This window comes from Thamnophis sirtalis, unplaced genomic scaffold, assembly GCF_051295495.1.
Source record: "Thamnophis sirtalis isolate CommonGarterSnake01/CBP01778 unplaced genomic scaffold, rThaSir2_p1.2 scaffold_3, whole genome shotgun sequence".
In the NCBI taxonomy this organism is placed as follows: Eukaryota; Metazoa; Chordata; class Lepidosauria; order Squamata; family Natricidae; genus Thamnophis; species Thamnophis sirtalis.
The window spans coordinates 45,858,041-45,874,143 of NW_028261383.1; the positions used below are offsets into that span (position 1 = coordinate 45,858,041).

The 16,103-nt window shown below is 38.3% G+C and overlaps 1 protein-coding gene and 1 long non-coding RNA gene across 2 annotated transcripts in view; one reads left to right on the forward strand and one right to left on the reverse strand.

Moving 5' to 3' along the window:
- Positions 1 to 7,311, forward strand: part of LOC106538872 (monocarboxylate transporter 2-like) — a 33,329-nt gene extending 26,018 nt beyond the window's left edge. The window contains exons 3-5 of the mRNA XM_014053502.2: positions 278 to 421; positions 2,560 to 3,396; positions 6,295 to 7,311. Of these exons, the coding sequence (XP_013908977.2) occupies positions 278 to 421; positions 2,560 to 3,396; positions 6,295 to 6,590 (1,277 nt within the window). The 3' untranslated portion in view covers positions 6,591 to 7,311. The remainder of the gene's footprint in view (positions 1 to 277; positions 422 to 2,559; positions 3,397 to 6,294) is intronic.
- Positions 7,312 to 7,581: 270 nt separating this feature from the next.
- On the reverse strand, positions 7,582 to 8,133 carry LOC148047964 (uncharacterized). Its single transcript, XR_015695876.1, has 2 exons — positions 7,995 to 8,133; positions 7,582 to 7,761 (listed from the first exon to the last, which is right to left on the reverse strand). It is a non-coding gene; the product is annotated as an uncharacterized LOC148047964 (long non-coding RNA).
- Between the last annotated feature and the right edge of the window lie 7,970 nt (positions 8,134 to 16,103).

A 16,103-nucleotide genomic window follows, 5' to 3' on the forward strand; every position in this document is an offset into this window, starting at 1 on the left:
AAAGCTGGAATGCCCACTAGTGGGCGGTAGGGATCAGGTTGACTACCATTGAGCTACATAAACAAATGTTTCCAAGAATGACAGTTTTGGCAGACTTTGTACAAGTATCTTTCTTCTCCTGTGCAGCTGGGAGACATTCCTACACCTTAATTAATCCTTACTCTGATTCATGAATTTAGGAACTTATCAGTGTAGCCTATCAATGTTTAAAGTATGTCCCATTAGACATATTTATAAAAATTATTCATTCCCTCCTCCTCTCCTTTAATATTTTTAGGTCCCCTTAGCAGTATTTTGGTGAATCGTTTTGGTAGCCGGCCGGTGGTCATATTTGGAGGGCTACTATGTGGCATAGGAATGGTTTCAGCAGCATTCTGCACCAGCATTTTTCAACTATACCTTTGTGCTGGATTCATCACAGGTATTTTTTTTTCCCATAGCAATAATACTTATATACCACTTCACAGTGCTTTCTTCGCTGTTTATAGAGTCAGCATATTTCTCCAAACAATGTGGCTCCTCATTTTCGGGAAGATGGAAGACTGAGTCAACCCTGAGCTATTGAGGAAAGAACTCCTGGCAGTGAGCTAAATTAGACTGTAATGATGCATTCTAATGACTGGTGCCACCCCGGTTGAGTCTATAGAAGTTATATGTCTCAAAAAGAAGACCCCAGAGCTACCTGATGATTTTTATTTACCTATGGCCATGGTGTATACCTAGGATTGCTGTAGTAATATGCAGTAGTGGCCAAAATTGTGGAAACCTTTGGGGAAAAGTGCACAGTATTTTTGAGGTTTGATGGCTAATAATACCACTTTTTTAAAAGTAGTGCCATTAAATTATATATCAATGGAAAGATAATTTAATCAAGAATGTAATGCAATAACTTTTATGAAGGATTTGCTATTAGAATAGCAGATATAAAGAAGAAAAGTAAAAGACAAAAAAATGAGATATACAAAAATTATTACCAGGTCAGTTAATACTTAGTTGGGTAACCTTTAGCATGAGTTACAGCCTTATAACGTCTTCCCAACCAAGTCTTTTTGTTCTGTAGCTGTTATAATGTGAAACAAAGATTGAATGATTGCTTCCATTAACTGGGTTTCATTGCTGGCTATATAACATATCATAGAATACAGATAATTGAACAAACTCTGTTGCATTACATTCATGATTACATTATCTTTCCATTGATATATAATTTTATGGTACTACTCCAAAAAAAGGTGGGGTTATTAACCATCAAACCTCAAAATACAATTTTCCCAAAAGGTTTCCACAATTTTGGCCACTACTGTAGAGCTCTTATGATCACATACTATATTATGCCACTTTGCCAAAAGCTCAAGAGAAGAATCTCCAGAGTCAAACAAGATTTACTTTGGTGAAGTGGACGCTTTGGCATATATGTTCATGAACAGGTTTAGGCGAGTTGTAGGTGGCAGATAAATTCTTTCTCCAGTAGTATATTTTGATGTTTTCCATCATTCCCTTCATCAGTTTGTTGTCTTTATTGGCATGTTATTTTGGGCTCTTCCTAAAAAAGCAGTATAAATGTAAAATAAAAAAAGTACTTAGTATTTATTCAGTGGCACCAATGTATAAAGCGCAATCAAGAATGGACTATTCTCATTTAAAAGAAGTTATAAAACTTATTTAATTTCCTGACTACCATGTCCTCAAACTCCTCTATGACAATATTTACTTTTTTTCAGATCAAGTCTAGAAATATGGTATAAAGAGCAAGAATAACTGCCAGACCTCTTTATTTCACATGCTGGTCATGATTTATAATAGACCCAGAAAATAGATACGATTTCCTTTGTTTTCAAAGCACAGTCATGAACCTTCTCCTATAAAATGTTCATCCACTTATATGTATTTCTGGCTCTTGTCATGACTTTAAAATAATGCCCTTTTCACAGCAGTTTTATTCTTCAGATAGGGCTGTCCAAAATACCGCTCCGTGTATAGAAGAGCCTGGTTACAGATTTTGTTAGCAAACCTATTGTTCACTTCTGAAAAGTTTATTAAAAATAAATCTGCGCATCAGTTTTCGCGCAGATGAGTTTTAGAAATATCTGAACTGTAAATGGGCCAACCTTCCAAGATCTGATTCTGAGTACGGATTTTTGGGATCCATACAGGCATGAAATCCTCTTGCCTCCGCTACTGGTTTGGAACCGGGAGCATGCACATGTGTACACTCGCTTCGCTCACACACGGCACTTCGGTGCATGCCAAAGCGTCCCATGATGACGTCTGGGCAGGTGGGCAGAGCCTCCCACCACCGCCACTACTGGTTCGTCCAAACCGGGGTGAACAGGCAGAATACCACCTCCGGATCAGTAGTTTCAAAACATGTAGACCACTAAGTTTCAAAACATGTTTTGAAACAATGTTTCAGCTAAACGATGTAGACTGCTAAGGAATCTTGAGTTAGGGCAAAGTAGATTTCGTAATAGGCTTCTGCCACAGAACTGTTTGGAGTGACCCGTCTCTATGATAACAGAACATGAGGTAACATTCCTCTTTCTTATTGTCTCACTACAGGACTTGGTCTTGCCCTGAACCTCCAGCCTTCAGTAATCATCGTTGGGAAGTATTTCCTGAAAAGACGTCCCATTGCCAATGGACTTGCCATGGCAGGAAGCCCTGTCATGCTTTGTACCCTTGCACCCTTGAACCAGTTCCTTTTTGACACTTTTGGATGGAGAGGGAGCTTTTTCATTCTCGGGGCAATTCTGCTGAACTGCTGCGTAGCTGGAGCCCTCTTCAGACCAATTGGACCAAGGCAAAAAAACAAAGATGCAAAAGAGGCCGTAAGAGAAAAACCTGATGGAGGCTTTGCCGAAATGGGGGACCAGGATACGGAAACAAAGGAAGACAAAGATTGTTGTGAAAACTTCAACAAGTTCCTTGACTTTTCACTTTTTAAACACAGAGGCTTCCTCATCTATCTGATAGGGAACGTGCTGATGTTTTTAGGATTTTTTGCACCGATTGTCTTTTTGGCTCCTTATGCCAAGCACCGTGGGATTGATGAATATTCAGCAGCTTTTCTCCTTTCCATTCTAGCAATAGTTGACATGATAGCCAGGCCAGCTACTGGGATCATTGCAAATACCAAATGGGTGAGGCCAAGAATTCAGTATTTTTTCAGCTTCTCCATTGTTTTTAATGGTGTTTGCCACCTGCTGTGCCCATTGGCAACAAGTTACATGGGTTTAGTCATCTATGCTATCTTTTTTGGCCTGGCCTTTGGTATGGTTTGTGCAATGCTCTTCGAAACTCTCATGGATCTTGTTGGTGCCAGCCGTTTCACAAGTGCTGTAGGACTAGTCACTATAGTGGAATGTTGCACCATATTACTTGGGCCGCCTATTGGGGGTAAGAACATTTATACTCTTTTTTCCATTAGTCTGCACAACAATAAAAACAATCATTGCTTTTAATTTCAAGGAAGAAGCATTAGATGTTAACGCTTTCCCTCCTACTCTTAAAATCTGATTTCTTGATTCTGCACTGTCCTGATCAATTCCATATTCTCTGAAGTTTTCAAATTTCATTTAAACTAGGTTCATCAGAAGTATGCCTCAAGGAATAAAACTATCACTCAACAAGAAAATTCATTCCCTTGGAATTTTCCATTCATTAAAATGGATGTTGCAGAACTAAACTGTTAAAACTACCCAAAGGCTGTCTAAAATTCAGTTTAGATGAGCCTTGCTACCGAAATGTTCTATGCCTTGCAAAACTTCAAATTTCTTTGCTGGCGAGTTAATAGTTAGATTTTAGATAAAGATTAACATAATAAATTCATGTAATTTCTTTTAGTAAATTTATATATGGGATCACAGTTCGTTCATTATATTTCTGTACTGCTCATTAGTTAATTATTCTTAATATAAAGTTAAACAGACAAAATATGCAAATAAACAGCGTTCATAAGATTAAAACTAGCAGCAGCCAAGATAAAACTAGTCTTCAGATAGCTAAGGTAATGGATTAGGACTTCACAGACATAGGTCACCATCATGGTAATATGTTTAAGGACTTCAGCCACGTAAGTCATCCTGGGTTTTTGGAGAATGAATATATATCTACGAACACACACACACACACACACACACACACACACACACACACACACACACACACATTCACATGGTACCTGGAAGCAATGCTTCCATATCTGAACTGCAAAAATCCAGATGACTACTGGATGACATTAAGATACATGGATAGTTCTAATTATTAATGACTATCTAGCAATCATTCAGATTTTTAAACTTCATTTATTTTTATTGATGTCTTTCCATCTCGCTGATAACGTGACTCAGGGTGCCTTTCAAATAAATATGTGAATATTTATAGCAATACTATTCACATGCTAGAAATATGTTTAATACACGTTTAGCAATTTCATAAAACATTTGAAATCTTTATCAGAGGATATTGCTAAGATAGAGCCGAGGTGGCGCAGTGGGTAGAGTGGAGTACTTTAGGCCACTTCAGCTGACTGCTATCTGCAGTTCAGCGGTTCAAATCTCACTGGCTCAGGGTTGACTCAGCCTTCCATCCTTCCGAGGTGGGTAAAATGAGGACCCAGATTGTGGGGGCGATATGCAGACTCTGTAAACCGCTTAGAGAGGGCTGAAAGCCCTATGAAGCGGTATATAAGTCTAACTGCTATTGCTATTGCTATAAGGTGAAATGGAAGCAGCCGGGCCAAAGGTAAATTTTAATTTTCTTAATAAATTCTTGGAGATCACTGCTGATAACTGCATCACTTTAGAATCATAGACTGTTTGAGTTACAGATCAGCTTATCTGATTCTCCGGTCATTGCATGAATCCATTAAACCATCCCTGAAAGCCATATCCCTATCTGAAAACTGCCAGCAAGAGAGTAACAGCTTTTATGTGCCCATTTCCTTTTGATTTATTTTAGGATGATTTAGCTAGATTTTAAATCCTTTAAATCCTATTAGATATACTGTAGGGTGTATCTTTGTTTCTATTCTAGAAGAACAGTAACAGTGAATCAAGGAAGCTAAGGACTATGTGTGGCAGGTTCAAAATTACTGCAATCTATATTAAGTTATTGCTGTTTGCTGTTAAGAAAATAATTGCTCCACAGGATTTAATTTAATTTAACCCTGTTGACTGTAGTGGAACTGAAATGGCTTTGGACAAAAAGCTGTACCCTTAAATGCATGTGGTGTAAATGAGAGAATTGTTGAAATGTAGATGTTCAGTGGATGATGATACTTCAACTTACGCCAGATGACCAGTAATTGTTAAAAAAAGTTAAAAGGAATCTCAGATTTCAATGGCTTTGCAAAAAATATTTATTATTCAATTATTCTTTTTTAAATGTGAGGACTTTGCTTCTTCCTGTCTTACAGAGGTCAGCATACATGTTTTCTTCAGTATGCAGTTTTAAGAAGCAGATTAGGTTTAATTGTTGAAGACTGTTAATGAGGCTAGAAAGTGCTTTATAACAGTTTGCGATGTGAGTTCAGTATGTTGCTCCCTATTTAATAAGTGGCAAATTGATTGGTTCTTTGGCATTTAACAACTTACTACTGGGTTTTGCTTTAATGGACTAAGTAATTTTTCCTGGTGTGTTTTATGACTTTCTCTTATTCTCAAAGGAGGAGGTGGAAAGACTCTTCTACTGTTGAATTTTCCAGTACTCTTCTCATTAAAACTCTCATTGAAATGTATTTTGCAGATCTTAAGGTCATCCTGATTAGCAGAAATTGAGAATAGCTGCAATTAGCCTCTGCTTGATGTTTTTGCTAATGCCATTATATTAAAGCATAAACGTGGGCTATGTTGCTCCTTGGTGCAGTATTTTTATGCACCCAAGCTGGAAACATCTCATCCTTGTTACAAAATGTGTGGTTTGTTTGATTAGACATTAGAATAATTAAGTACTATGCTTTCAATAAATGGTTGCCACGGTGGTTATTAAATGCACAGTATCTCAAGGACAAGAAAATGGTCAAAGAAAACCATGATTGCACATTAATTTGGAGGATGAAATGCATGTACCCCAAGCGAAAAAGGTGGCAAGATATTGATTCAAAATTAGCTGAGGATTTGCTGATACTTCTTATTTTAAGAAAAGCCCATCCTTAACTGTGGCATTGAGTAGATACCATTTTCTCTAACCATTTTAGCAATCTAGATTCAAAATTTGCCTGGAATCTGTGTAGCTTTGTTCTATTTTGATCTATAAGTTTCATTAATAATTAGGATGTCATTTCTCCATTCACAGGTACTCTTATTGACACCTTTGGAGACTACAAATACATGTTCATTAAATGCGGGGCAGTGATGGTCTTGGCTGGGACATTCCTCTTCATTATGAATTACTACAACTACAGAATGCTTGAAAAAGAAGAGAAAAAAAGGATGAAGGAAGATGGAGAAAAGAAAGATTATGAGGATGCAAGGACAGAAAAGGATGAAGGAAAAGCGGTGGAAAAAAAACAAGATTTTAATGAAACAGCTCCTTTGAAGACTGATGAGAATGGACTAAAGAATGGGGCAAACCTCCCAACTGAACCCTAAATCTAATTCAAAGTTTTCTGAATAGAAAACTTCCCTAAAATGACTAAAAATATGCAGGTAGTCCTTAACTTAAAACCATTTGTTTAATGACTGTTCAGAGTTACGCCACTGAAAAAAGTGACTTATGAACAGTTCTTACAGTCACATGATCAGATGTCAGTTCCCCCAGTCACATGATCAGATGTCAGTTGCTTGGCAACCAGAATGTATTTACAGTGGCTGCAGCATCTCAGGGCCTTGTGAGTGTCATTTGCAAGCATAACTAAGAAGCTTGTGACAAGCAAAGTCAACGGGGGAAGCCAGATCCAAAGATTAATAACCACATGATTCACCTAAAGCACGGGTGACAAACTTGCCATGACATGTTGCCACCGCGTGATGTTTCGCAACGTTTTTCCCATTCGCGGAGCTGGGGTGGGCGTGGCCTGTGCATGATGCATCCGGTTAGCAGGCCGCCAATTTGACACCCCTGACTTAAAGACTGTAATGATTCACGTAACACGCATAGCAAAAAGGGTTGTGAAATGGACATGACTCACTTAACAACTGCCTTGCTTAGCAAAGGAAACTTTGGGCTTAATTGTGGTTGTAAGTCGAAGACTACCTATAGTATGAAATCAGATTTTAAAATTGTCACATTTTATATGGATACATAATAATTACTTAGAGCTGGCTTTACAGTACTAAGCCTTATCTTGTTTTTACTAAAGAGTTGAGAGTATACTTGTCCTAGCTGATGGAAAAAAAATGTTTTAGGATAATTTATACTTGAATTTTTGACCTTTACTCCTGTTTCTATTGTAGCAAAACTAGAAGAGTAGAAAAATGTTGTATAATAGAAAATGCAAGATTCTTTTCTTAAAATAAAAAACGCACAGCAACCCACAGCACTTTTTATACTGTAAGATCCAAAATTTGGTCCTCAACATTCAAGTTAAAAAAAAAACATGTCTGCAAAAAGTTTCTATAAGAAGAATCTCAGAGAAGTTAAAAAAAAAATCTTTTCTTTCCAGGGTATTTTTATTTCCTTTGTATTTGAACGTGATCTTGTACATAGAATAAAATAGTGAGATATGCTTGCTGAAAGAGAACTCACAGAGAAATGTCCCATTGCCTTTTCAGAATATTCCATTACACCCATTGATTTGAACAAACACATAGGGACCAAAGCCTAGGAGCCAAGGTGGCGCAGTGGTTAAATGCAGCACTGCAGGCTACTGCTAGATCAGCAGGTCAGCGGTTCAAATCTCACCGGCTCAGGGTTGACTCAGCCTTCCATCCTTCCGAGGTGGGTAAAATGAGGACCCAGATTGTTGGGGGCAATATGCTGACTCTCTGTAAACCGCTTAGAGAGGCCTGAAAGGCCTATGAAGCGGTATATAAGTCTACTGATATTGCTATTGCCTGCAAGAACTTAATATAACGCACTTATCTTAAAAAAAGAACAAGATTCATATCTAAGCATTATGTTAACCATTCTGTTTTACTTCTGACTTTATCTGGTGGGTTTGGCGAAATTAAAACCCTTAAAGGACCCCATCAACCATAGTTGCCAAAATATCAGTGAGTTAGTTTAGGTAATAAGCATTTGGGAACTGCAGATTAAAAAAGGGAAAACCCCAATTTCTCACTTCCCAAAGGAGCAAATCTTACACCTAGCCATATAGAGCTGAGGCGGTACAGTGGTTAGAGTGCAGTACTGCAGGCTATTTCAGCAGGCTGCTAGCTGCAGTTCGGCAGTTCAAATCTCACCAGGCTCAAGTTTGACTCAGCCTTCCATCCTTCCGAGGTGGGTAAAATGAGGACTCAGATTGTTGGGGGCAATATGCTGACTCTGTAAATGGCTTAGAGAGGGCTGTAAAGCACTGTGAAGCGATATACAAGTCTAAGTGCTATTGCAATTGCTATATGTATGATATGATTCTACTTTGCGTCATCAGTCAATACCATTGAAGCTTTAAAGCATACTGTAAAATGTGATTGGTTGCTCAATCGGCCATAAGAAGGAGCAAGAATGATTGTTAGCTCTCTGTTAGATGCTGGGTTGATCTGATCTGAGTGTTTTGGAAGCTGGCTGTTAGAAAGTGCCGTGAGCTATTGTAAGTTTTGTAACTGCTAGCAAACTTTGAGTACTGAACTGATTATATGATACTGGACTATGTTATTTGGATAATCCCTTAACTGAAAAACATTGATGACTGACTGACTTATCCATGTATGACTTGATGGACTCTGATACCTCCATTTCCATGAAAGTAAAAGCCTATTTAAACTACAATGTCTCTGTATGCTGGTTTGTGTGTTCTCCAACACAACTCTCACAACGCTTCACTGAACGTACTTGTTCTCCTAACGGGGAGCTTACCTAACACTAACCATCAGTCCTTGAGCTGACTGAAAAAAATATGATGGCATAAATTGTGTGGCCCCTGCTGCTGTTTTCTGCTGCAACCAAGTCAGTGAATGGTTCTATTCTTACTGATTTGTTGAAAGGCATTTTAAAGAAAGGGATTAGTTGATTTTCCTGGCATCTTTTTTTTCCTACCAATCATCATCTGCTAGTGGAGATGAAACTACCAATCACTCTTTCTAACACCTGCGACACGGTTAGATGAATGTAGGCAGATGCTTAAAATGGTGGGTTTATGTACTTGACAAGTTGCCTAGCAAATAAGGGGAAACTACTAAGGGAGTGGAACTGGCAGAGTAAAAAGCTTCCCATTGCTCTTGATAACCTCTCCTTCATGCCTACTACTTATCAGATGATCTATTTCTGAAACTAGGCACAGAGCTCTTATAAATACTAGTATTTATAAGGTGCTCATATAGGATATGCTTTGTGTTATGGAATATACCATATGCTACGACACAGGCAGATAAGTGTTATCCCTCTTTTTTTTTTGCAAGCTAAAATGTTAGTGGAGGTCTGTGGGCAATAAAACTGGACAGATCCTGACCCCCAAACTCTTAATCAGCTGCCAAAGAATCAGTGAAGTGTGCAGACCAAATCCACTGTGAAGTCTGAGTTGGAAGAAGAGGAAAGCTCTTTAAAGCTGTGGTCTTGATTTCCCTCCACCACTACTTATTAAGCTTTTGAGGAAAAAACATACATAAAACAAACACAAAGAGAATAAAAGAGTAAAGCAAAAAGAACAAGGGACCTAAAAATATCAAAAAGGGTAGTTTCCTGGTATAAATCAATTTTGAATGAATATATTAAAATGACTAAAATCATAAGCTTCAAGCAAGGAGAATTAAGAACAATGATCAACAAGTATAATTCACCAAATAAAATAATAAATTACAATATATTTGATCAAAATTTTAAAAAAATCTGTTTTACTTTAAATATCCCTTAGGACTGAAATATTGACAAAACTCAAATTTTGGATGAGGTACAAATCCTTATATTGAGTTATAGACCAGAATTGGTATCCTATTTTAATTAATTTTTTGTAAATTTAAAATTATTTTGCATATTAAAGTATGTTGGTTAAGAGGGAATTTTTAAAATCATTTTTTGTGAGAAATATATAATAACCTTGTGTTAACATATACAATGCTAATTCAGTATAGCTAGGGGAAATTTATGTTTTAGTAAACTTTAATAAGACTACTTCAGGTTAAAATGAGAATTCAGCTGTTAAATTTTGTTTCATTCTAGTACAAATCCTTTTTGCAGAAATGTTGAAATTCACAACATTGCCACCAAATTTTGTGGTGGGGGAATGATTCAAAAGCTTTTAAAGATATTTTAGAGAATTAACAGTACTGGAATGATATAGCCATGATAAAACATCTTTACCAACCTTCTCTGTTCAATGTAGAATTTATTTTCCCCATTCTATTAAAGCTAGAATCTTTAAAGGATGACTTAAAATTGCTTCAGGCACAGTTTCTGTCATTGCCAGCCCTATACGCAGACCAGGAAAGAGCAAGATTGGGTATAGGGCTAGCAATCCATTCCTGTTGTTGTTGTTTTTTTAAAAAAAACCTTTGCTATTGGCAACAAGTGCAATTCAACCAAATTGGTAGATCAAAATTATTGAAGAACAATTGGTGCCCAATGTCCTGTATGGCACAGGTGGCCCTAAGTCTTAAGAAAGGTATGTTCTGGGACAGAGATCAAGTCAACATTATAAGGACATCGCAGAAACAAAAATGATTATCAAGATGTGGCAAGGTCCCTTGTAGACAGAGCTGACTCATGAGAACCAGCAAACAAACATTGGACTCCAAAGATTTGGAAAACCTGCTGCAGTTTGTTCTCTCTCTTCTCTTTCTCCACTCTTTGGTGTGTCAACAGTCCAAGCCAAGCATGCTAAAGAAAAATTCTCAAACAACATATTCAAACCAAGAGAGACAAATGGGACAAGAAATTCCAATAGAGCAGTGTTTGTCAACCTTGGCAGACTGGATAGCCTTGAAGAATTCCCAAGGTAGTAATAGTTGCTGGGGAATTCTGGAAGTTGAAGTCCACCTAGCTTAAAGTTGCCAAGATTAAGAAATGCTACATTAGAGCAGGGGTGCCAACCTAGTGTACCCAATGCGAAGGGGAAACATGCCAGCAGTTTGGGGAATAATGTCAAGCTGGCCATACCCACCCAGTCAGCAACCCCACCCCACCCAGGTCAACCACAGACCTTAAGTGGCTGTCCATGACACCCCTGCATTAGAGGAACCAGTTATATTTAATGCCTGACAAATGAACTGGCTTCCAACTAGGAAGTAAGGACAGATGGAAATGTCTGTTTATACAGGCTTCAATAAGAGAATTTCCAGTACTTCCTATGCAAGCTTCTTTGTTATTATTTTCTGATACCTATCATTTACTGTGTCTTCTTCTCCAGACCCACATCTGGCCTTTAAGATGAGCCAATCTGGAGCCTGCAGGACTTACTTATGAGAAGGCTGGTGTTTTCCCTTCATCATGTAAGATTAATGTCATACCACTGATAGGTACAAGTGAGGCAGGGATGGGTTCCTGTACTGGTTGGTACTGGTTCGCTTCTCGCGCCCATTGTGCATTGCTCGCACATGTGCAGGTGACTGTAATTTGTTCTGCGCATGCACAGAAACACGCGGGCAATGGCAGAAGAGACTGGGGAACCGGTTCAGGGGCATGGCCAGCCTGGGTTGCTGCCAGTTCTGCGACCCAAGCCAAATTACCACTACTAGTTTGGCTGAACCAGGCCGAACTGGGAGCAACCCACCTCTGAAGTGAGGAATAGCCCACAATTCTAGTGCAGTTGGTTAACACAATTTACTCTGTTGTTATTATAGTATGAAACAAACAAACTCCATTATGTGTTTTATAGTAAATCTTGTTTGCAAAATATACATTCCACTGAATCTTTTCCAGAGCAGTTTTATATAACTATACAAATTATAAACATTGTTATTGCAAATGAAATATATTTTTAATGCAACTATGGATTTTATTATTATGAAGGTTTTTGTTATAAAATTAATTAACATAGAAGCTGAATTTCATGAAATACTTTTGCCATAAGGAATGACAATAATAGTTAGAATCCCAGTTGGCTTAAAATTTGCAAGATCTGCCCTTAGTTTTTGAATTTCTTGTCTTATTCCAAAGTGGGAAAATGTATTCCCCTCACATTTGTTGATATTCTCATTATTTTTAACTGCTTGGTACATTTTTGTAATATTCAAAATTAATCCTGGGTATTGAGTATCCTTGTTCAAATTAAACCCTCTTATAAATACCTCCCTGAAAGTTTTCTTTTTATTGGAGAGTTCTTTCCATGCTTTGTAATGTTTAATTACTCCTAGGATACTCACTGTGCATTCATCACATCTGAAGTGACTGAAAAATAGATGCACTTGTGTAGAATGAATGATCAAAATCAGATACAATCTGTAACAGGAAAACAAAGCATTTCAAAAGAATTTCCAAGAAGTAAATACATAGTTTCCCTACAGGGGGTTTAAACCTCCTGTAGCTCTAAATCTTAGTGCTTGCTGAGGTGAAGGTGTACTGGCAAATGATGTTTATCTTCCTCATGTGATGAAATTTCACCATCTAATGTATCCATGCTGTTCAAGTAGAATATTTTTTTCCCCTAGGTGGTTGCCAGCTGCAGTTTACAAATGGCTTCCCAGGAGTTGTGCAACCTGCATAGTGGTGGTTCTGTCAGTACTAGAGTGTTACTGATGCACCTACATTGGTTGCATTAGGACATAAATGGCTTGACTTTAATAAAAATGCAATCCATATCTATACACAGACAGACAGACACAGGCTAAGAAGTAGAATATACTTGATAGAGTAATGTATACATTAATCTTCCCCCCCATCTCTTTATGCAAATGTTTCTGAGCACTAACAGAACAGAGCCTTTACAGATCTTTTATCCATTAATGTGTTGCTACCTGGGCAAATATCAGGTAAAAGACTTCAAAGAAAACAACAGCTGTTATGCAAGCATCAAAGAAATAGCATGTTGGTGTTCTTTATGAGTTTCAGTATTAGACAACACTAGAATGAAATGCTAGCTTCTTTTATTATGGCCGGTGTTCAAGGAACAGAGCAAAAAACCCATGTTCTTACTTCTGGATCACACAGATGGCACCATACCTAATTTTAAAAATAGCAAGGGAGCATTCTTACAAACATTCCATCTTGCGTGCCAATTGTGCCATTTCTGGAACGGAGGCCTCCAGATAGTCACTCATATTTTGTTGCCTTGAAATTGTTGAAACATGTTCTGCAGAGAACTCCCCTTGAACACTATTCAGAAGCTACAGCTGATACATATTACAGAATGTGGTGGCACAGGCATTTTAGGGCATACTAACAGAATAACAGAATAGGAAGGGACCTTGGAGGTCTTCTAGTCCAACTCCCTGTTCAAACAAGAAACCCTATACCATTTCAGACTAATGGTTATCCAATCTCTTCTTGAAAACGGTTCCACCATAAATCCGCGAAGCCCTTATCCGCGGAGACATAAGCGCGAAGACTAATTCGCGCCGTTCTAAGCACTAAGGAAAAACGCGACCCTACCACGATGACATAATCGCGGAGGGCAAATCCGCGCATTCCCAAGCACTCAGTACCCTAAACCTAACCCTAAACCTAACCCTAAACCTAACCCTAAACCTAACGCTAAACCTAACCCTAAACCTAAACCTAACGCTAAACCTAACGCTAAACCTAACGCTAAACCTAACGCTAAACCTAACCCTAACCCTAACCCTAAACCTAACCCTAAACCTAACCCTAAACCTAACCCTAAAACAAACCCCTAAACCTAATCCTAACCCTTACCTTAATTGAAATCAGCTTTCTGCCGCGGCACCATTTTAAAGCACCCTTCTGTTGCCGCGCTGTTGTTGCGGCGGTGATGACGTGCGGTGATGACGTCGCGGCTTTAGCGCCGCAATTTTATCACTGCGATTTTGACTAGCGTGGTTTTGTCGTGCCACGCTTGAAAACCTCCAGTGTTGGAGCATTCACGACTTCTGGAGGCAGACCACTAACTGTCAGAAAATTTCTTCTTAGTTCTAGATTAGTTCTCTCCTTGCTTAAGTTTCTATCCATTGCTTCTCGTTCTGCCCTCAGGTGCTTTGGAGAATAGCTTGACTCCCCCTTCTGTGTGGCAACTACTTCGATATTGCAACACTGCCATCACGTCATCGCCCTAACCCCTAGTGCTTTTCATTAGACATACACAAATTCCTGCAACTGTTTTTGTGTGTTTTAGCTTCCAGTCCCCTAACCATCTTTGTATTTATACTATTATAGGTATAGGTATGCCATACTGGTATGCATAGTATGTACCATTCAAGGCGATGGTTATTGTTAGGAATATAATCTAATGGTTGGGTTGGCAATATATAAATCATGGAACAATGCTATACCTGTTGCTTTAAGTCATATTGTAAAATGTGATTGGTTGCTGTTTTCCTAATAGGCCATAAGAGGGAGCCAGAATGACTGTTAGCTCTCTGTTTGTTAGATGCTGGGCTGATCTGATCTGAGTCCTGTGAGCTATGTAAGTTTTGCAACTGCTAGCAAACTTTGAGTACTGAATTGATTATATGATACTGGACTATGGTATTTGGATTATCCCTTAACTGAAAGACATTGTTTTATCTGTGTATAACTTGGACTGTTTGATGGACTCTGATACCGCTATTTCCATGAAAGTAAACTGCAGTGTCTCTGTATGTTGGTTTGTATGTTCTCCAACACAACTCTCACAACGCTTCTCTGAACGTACTCGCTCTCCCAACAGGGAGATTACCTAACAGTTATCACCTATAAATCCCTGCATGGCATTGGAGTATCTATGGATATCTGAGGGACCATCTGTCCCATAGACTCCTGTATTTGATCCAACATAGTTATCAGCTTTGAGTCTTGTTGTGGCATCTGATAGGACTCCAGAAGTGGACATTCTTTGTTGCAGCATCTGGTCTGTGGAATAACATCTCTTCCGAGATACCATTGTCCCTTACCCTGACATTCACATAAGTTCTGTAAACCTGTCTGTTCTGCTTGACCTGTGGCCTAGTATAATACACTATAGGCCTCTGGCCTAGAATTAGTGTATTTATAGCATAAGTTTGGGCAGTTCATAGGCAAATGAGACTGACTGACTGGGCTGCTAGCAGACGTAAACCTTGCCATTCAGCTCAAAATGTTTCCACTGCTTCGTTTATGTGTATCACTTGCTTTGATTACACTATTGTGGTTGCCATTTTGGATTTTTTTTAAAATCCCACTCTGCAGTGGTACCAGTAGAATCTAGCTGCAGCTCTTGGGAAAATGATATCAGTACAATAAATAACTCACAAGCTTGAAAAGCTGTAGATAAAGGCATGCCTTTATTTCATTCAAGTTGAGTCAATAAAATTGGGGATGAGAAATTAAAGAACCCTCTAGCTGTTAATCTAATATGCATGCAAGGGGGAAATACTGTTTTTTGATCACCTTGAAAGAACAAAGTAAGGCAACAGGGCCCGAATGAAACAGAGACATCTTTGATTTTGATTTCCGAATAGAGAGGATTTCTGTCTAGTGCTAGAAAACCTCTCTTTCACTACCTTTATTTTGGAAAACATATGTTACTCCTCCGCACGAGTATTTTGACTACTAGTTTGATGTCTTCCTCAAGAGCTGGAAAGCAAAATATCTGTTGTTTGGGAGACAATGCTCAAAGCTGTTTGCAGTGTTTCAAAAGAACCACTAGAGTTCAATCTTGTGCTGTCTTAGACATTCTCCTTGGTATATGAACTTTTCCTTTAATTCATTACAGGACCTTTGGCTTTTTAAACATCCAATTTACTTCATTTACCCATTTTTCCTAAGTAGTTAAATGCTAATCATTTTGATTATTACATAGGAGTGGAGTGACGGCCACAAATCTAGTTAAAGGTGTCAGATGAAGCACCTATCTTTTAAGCAGATGGTTGTGCAAGGCCCCTTGAATGTGTTTAATGCAGATGATGAAAATCAACCAGTATTTTTTTCTTTTAAAATGT